This window comes from Dipodomys ordii, unplaced genomic scaffold (genome assembly GCF_000151885.1).
Source record: "Dipodomys ordii isolate 6190 unplaced genomic scaffold, Dord_2.0 Scaffold152, whole genome shotgun sequence".
NCBI lineage: Eukaryota > Metazoa > Chordata > Mammalia > Rodentia > Heteromyidae > Dipodomys > Dipodomys ordii.
This window is the reverse complement of record NW_012267368.1, coordinates 5,640,983-5,646,982: the sequence shown is the minus strand read 5'-3', so window position 1 is coordinate 5,646,982 and position 6,000 is coordinate 5,640,983. Positions and strand designations below refer to the sequence as shown.

Sequence of the window (6,000 nt, the reverse complement as noted above, 5' to 3'; positions counted from 1 at the left end):
TGGATCAGGACCCTGTGGGTCACCTCCGTGTAGGCCGTGGATCAGGACCCTGTGGGTCACCTCCGTGTAGGCCGTGGATCAGAACCCTGTGGGTCACCTCCGTGTAGGCCGTGGGTCAGGACCCTGTGGTTCGCCTCGGTGTTGCCAACATCCGTGCGGCCACATCCGTGTAGGGCCAAGTCCGTGTAGGGTGCTGCCCTTACTGGGCCAAGCGCAGTGTCAAGGTTTGCTACCGCCTGTGACCTCCGGTGATTTTGTCCAGCCATCTTGTGTTTGGTGTTTATTGTTTTTATTTATTTTTAAGTTTTTAAAATTATACTTAAGTGGTTCATTAACATCTGACCATACTGGCCCAGAGTGGCCCCACCGTTATTGTCCTACCCGAAATTAAAACAATTCAACTTGTGAAACACATTTTGTACCTCTGCCTGTCCTCGGGACTCATTTCCTCAGTGTCTTCATGCCATCCTACTAGTATCCAGTGTTTTCTTGTTTTACAACGTGAATACAAATAGAACAAACAAAAGTCTTCTGTCTGAGCCTGGCACCAGTGGCTCACCCCTGTAATCTATGTACTCAGAAGGCTGAGATCTAGAGTCATGGCTCAAACCCAGCCCAGAGAAGGAAAGTCTGGGAGACTCTTACCTCCAGTTAAACTGCACAAAGCTGAAAGTGGAGCCGTGGCTCAAGTGGTAGGATGCCATCCTTAAGGGAGGTGAAGAGACTTGAGGACACCTGGGTCCTGAGTTCAAGCCCTAGTACTAGTGCAAGAACAACCTTGTAGTTTATCAGATTCCCTACATGTTTGTTTTTAGCATGTTTTGTTAGTAATTTTTTTAATAAGTAGAGGCTGTATAAAAAACAGTAAGAATTGAAAATTTAAGGAAGGACTCCTCATGCTACTTTCTCCAGTTTCTCTACACTGCACGTTGCTTTACTCATGTCTTGAGGAACTGGAAAACATAGAAGTTGATGGTGGGCTCCAGAGCTGTTCGGTTCTGTACTTGGATACTATGCTGCCTTTTCCAGTCCATCAGATTCAGTTTATTTAGGATAAAAAAGTAAGCGTGTAGCAGTAATAAGACTTAGTGGACCGTCTTGCCAATGATTAATGAATATGATTGTATGATACAGAAGTTTTGCTGTAAGTTGTACCAGGATACCCATGAAACAACACAGGGTTTTTAAGAAGGCCAGAAAATAGATGAGAATACTAAAATTCTTGAAACATGTATTTTAGATATTGAAAGCCAAAATAGGGATTTTATAACTGGAATAGGACTTCTGAAAGTTGAGAAGAATGTTGAAAGAAAATGAGAGTTGAGGTTGGCTTTGAACAATTGAAAAAGGGGGAGTTTTGTTGGCAAAATTATACCAGAGATAGATGAAATGAGACAAAATTTAGGACTGAGAAATTTAGATGTGGGAATGGGAAGAATTAATAACAAAGTCATTGTTTAAATCTGTGCGAATCTTAATTCCTGGTCTACTGGAACAGAGCTGGATTCTCCTGTCTGGTTTTTCATTCAGTATTTTAATTTTATTTTAGTGTTTGTGTGTGTGCATGTGTGTGTGCACGTGTGTGTGCACTTTGTGTCTGCACAGCTGCTGAGACTTGAGTCCAGGGTCTTGCATTGTCACTTAGCTTTTTTACTCTGTACTGGTGCTCCACTATTTGTCACAACCCCACTTCTGGCTTTTTGGTGGTGAATTGGAAGTAAGAGTCTCTTGGACATCTCTGCCTGTCTGGTTTTTAACTGTGATCCTCAACTCTCTCCAAAGTAGCTATGATTACAGGCTAGCCATCACTGCCCAGCTTTCAGTCAGCTTTTGGGGATAAGTTATTTTGGTTGAAATATCTGAAGAAAATCCAGTTTCCATGGTACGTGGTTGGAGGTAGAAGAGTGTTGTGGATAGTGTTGGGTGTTCTTTGTTAATACACTAAAACCCAGAAGCTTCTTAAAGGTTGGCTGCAAAATGGAATAAAAAACAAAACACAAAAAAACAATCGGTAAGCCTTTCATTCTGAAAAAGCTATTCTTCTGGGCACCAGTTGTTTTGGCTACTGTCACTACAGTTTTGGAAAAGTTGTGAGCTTGACAACTTTTCAGTAGATTAGTTGAGCATGGTATTTTGCTATTATGTAATGAAAAATATTGGAAGATGTATCTAGCTAACAAAACAAGTGCTTTCCACATGGCCATCAGGATGTGTTTCAAAGAATCATTCATGGGCAAAAGAGCCACTCCAAAGAAAGCTGGACTAATAGCCTTTTGTGTATATGTGTCTGGGTTTGTGTGTGTGTGTGTGTACATGTGTGTACTAGGGCTTGAACTCAGGGCCTGTGTGCTGCTCCTTGGTGTTTTCACTCAAAGTAATGAATGCTGTTTAGCTTGAAGCATTAGTTTTGTTTGTTTGATAAAAACCTTGTTAGTCTGAATAACTTCTTTCACACCAGAATCATGCTGCTTGTGAAGAAGGGATGCTTTGTCTTTGCACTGTGAGGATGAGGGCTGTCCGGTGGCTGCATTCAGCCAGTGGAAGGCAGCAGGACGCTTTATACCGTCTCAGTGTTTTAAAAACATGATTTGGGTCAGAGTTTAATAAAAAAATTACTTTTTACTGTTTTCATCATGCCTAGACCAATGGAAGCACAACTTTAAAAATTTTTTCCTGTCCTTTGAGATGTTACTTCATCAGACATTTAGTTACCATCATTGTAATTTGTTTGCAGTTACTATGGCCACCAACCATACTAAGAACTCCATCTCTTATTTAATCCTTAGAACTTGTCATGAAAACTCCTATTCCCATCCATCTTACAGAGGAGGACATTGGGTTACTTTAGGGTATGATTTCTGTTGTTAGCTACAATATAACCACACAAAGAAAAAGGTCTTTGATATTCTTAAAACCGAAGGTCCACATCTCCGGCATAACTTCTGCCCTGCTGCTGACATTAGCTCCCTTTCAACTCTGGAAAAGCGCAAATCTCTCATTCTCATAACCCAACAACAAAGTATGCTCCACACTTGGTGTGAAGTACTGCTAAGGCCCAGGTCCCAGTGAATTCAAAACATTTCAGGAATATTTAAAATGTTTCTGAATTCATTTTAAAGAAGACATATTAAGTGTTTATAAATAACCTTTTGTAGAAGAAAAAGACACTTTGCCAAAACAACAAAATCAGTAAATACTTGAGCCAGAATTTTAGCATATCTTTTTATTTTTGTTTTGCTCCATCATCCAAATTCCAGAGTCTTAAATCTCTCTCCCTCCCTCCCTCCCTTCCTCCTTTCCTTCTCCCTCCTTTTCTCTCTCTCTTCCTCCCTCCCTCCTGTCCTCTCTCCCTCATCCTCCATCCCTCTATCCCTTCCTGTCTCCCTCTCTCCCTCTCTTTTCCTCCCTGTCTCCTTTTGTCTTTGGTGCTAGTATTATGTCTTGAATTTGGCCTAGGTGCTGTCTTTTAGCTTTTTTATACTCAAGACTGGTGTTCTACTACTTGAGCCACACCTTCACTTCTAGCTTTTTGGTGGTTAATTGGATATGAGCTTCCTGGACTTTTCTTTTATATGTGTAGGTATATTATTGTAATAATACTGTACAGAGGGGTTGCAGTTACATGGGTAAGGTAATGAGTACATTTCCTATCTAGCATTGTTACCTCCTCCTTTGTTTTTCCGCTACCATCCTTTCCCTCCTCACTTCCCCAACTCCTCCCTCCCCGCTCCAAGTTGTGAAGTTCATTTTCAACATAGTGTCTTGTACATCTCATTGTTAAATGGGTCAACCTGTATTCTTATTTCAGCATGTTGTTATTTTCCTTCCCCTCCCCAAATTAGGAAAATGGATATTCAAGATGCAGGACACTGGAATCAAATACAGTGAAAACAGAGTTATGCCATGGGGGAAGAACATACAAAAGAAAAAAATCACATTGTACATTATAAATACATTAAAAAATAGCAAGAAAGATAAAACCTCTTGTGTCCTTTTCTTGGGGTTCATTTCACTTAGCATCATCTTATATGGTCATATGTGCATAGTTTTTGACCTTTTCTGCTTGTCTGAGACATATACTGGTTATTACAAATAAGGGAAACCATGGGACCTATGTTTCTTTGGGACTGGCTTACTTCACAATGTAATTTTTTCCAAGTCTTTGCATTTCCTAACAAATGGGTGGTGCCATTCTTTTCTCCTGGACTTTTCTAACCAGGCTGGCTTTGAACTGTGATTAAATCTCAACCTCCAGAATAGCTAGGGTTATAGGTGTGAGCCCCCAGCATTTGGCTTATAAAGCTCTTCCCTCTTCCTCTATTTCTGAAAAGACATCAGCATGAAGGGTGAAGGAATGACAGAAGTCTGCTTGGATGGATTTCAGATGACTTAGGCAAGTGAAAGATGAAGCCGACTCAGTCAGGTTGATAGAAGTACAAATGACACTGAGAGGGACCGACCTTCTAGGGCTGGTAACAGGCAGTGGTGTCTGGGGCTGGGGACAGAGGGCTTACCTACAAGGAGACAAAACAGAATTTTTCAGGGTGGTGAGACCTTTCTTACATCTTGATTGTATGGCTTCTGTGTTTTACTTGTGCCACTCAGGCTTGTGACTGGACTCCCCAAATGAAGGGGTGAGTCCTGAGCAGGGAAGCGTAGGCCTCGGGTTGGATCAGCAAGCCTTGGGCTTGGCCCCTGTGGGCATCCTGGGCACTTGAAGCCCAGGTGCCTGGAGGAGTGTGGCTGAGGGACTGATTTGATGGGCAATGGGGCTGGAAGAAAGTAGAAACAAAGGAGAGGCTGAGAACCACTGACTCTGTCTGTCTGCAACGCCTCACCCTGAGCATATCCCAGGCCACAAGGGTGTGGGGCTCAGCAGCCTGTTTTAACAACCTTCCAGGAGGTGCTGATGGTCCCTTCAGTTAGAGGTTCATCAACATACTGTGCTCTGCTTAGGAGAGGCCTTGTGGCTGACTGCCTGGATGATTGGAGATGTCAGATTCATCACTTGTGGGTAGACTTTAAAAAAAAAACTGGAAACCTTGTTACACAGATGGATATATTTTCACTCTTGTGTCCTTTAAAGTTTGAATTATGGTAATTGTACAGCAGTTCATCTGTAGATGGATGGTATTAAATTGTCCTAGCAGGACAGAGTTAATTTCCAAGTTCCATTTGGTGATGTTTCACTAATGAGCTTAGGATAGAATAACTACTAGATAATTTCCTTTAGGTTGGAGAGAAGAGTGGGGGCTGGATTCAAAGCTTCTTCCCATTATAGTCCTGCATTATGATCCATGTGTGACTGTGTATGATTATACTGAGTTTGCAGAGGGTCTGTGTAACTGAGTACTGCTACCAACAGTGAGTGCACAGGTGCACCTGCCTGGATGGTATTCAATTCATGGCAGAGGTTTGAGAATCTAGAATCTTAGCCATGGTTGTAATGGCTTCCAGTGATCCTCACGTGTGGAGGAGACCTTCTTCCCACGGGAGGCCAGGTACCAGTGGCTCATGCCTATAATCCTAGCTACTTAGGAGGCTGAGATTTGAGGATTGAGGTTCAAAACCAGTCTGGGCAGAAAAACTCATGAGGTTGTTTTCTCCAGTTAACCAGCAAAAAGCTAGAAGTGGAGGTGTGGCTGAAGTGGTAGAGCCTGGACCCTGAGTCCAAGCCCTGGTATTGATGCACACACACAAAATGTTCCATTGGAAACTTGCAAACATAGTGAAGTCAGTGTTAAGAGAGTACATAAAACAGTAACAGTCATTTCCTTTTGTTCTGTTTCAGGCTATTTTGGCATTTTGCTGGACTTACGTGCGTAAATACCAAAGTCAACGGGAAAGCGAAGTTGTTTCCACCATAACAGCAATTTTTTCCCTTGCAATTGCGCTGATCACATCGGCCCTTCTGCCCGTGGACATATTTTTGGTTTCTTACATGAAAAATCAAAATGGCACATTTAAGGTGAGTGTTACCATGCAGTTGGCCCTTTGTTT

At 42.1% G+C, this 6,000-nt stretch overlaps 1 protein-coding gene across 1 annotated transcript in view; it reads left to right on the top strand.

Moving 5' to 3' along the window:
• Lmbrd1 (LMBR1 domain containing 1) overlaps nt 1–6,000 on the top strand; it is a 75,036-nt gene that overhangs the window by 23,539 nt on the left and 45,497 nt on the right. Inside the window, exon 2 of the mRNA XM_013032265.1 lies at nt 5,768–5,968. Within this exon, the coding sequence (XP_012887719.1) occupies nt 5,768–5,968 (201 nt within the window). The remainder of the gene's footprint in view (nt 1–5,767; nt 5,969–6,000) is intronic.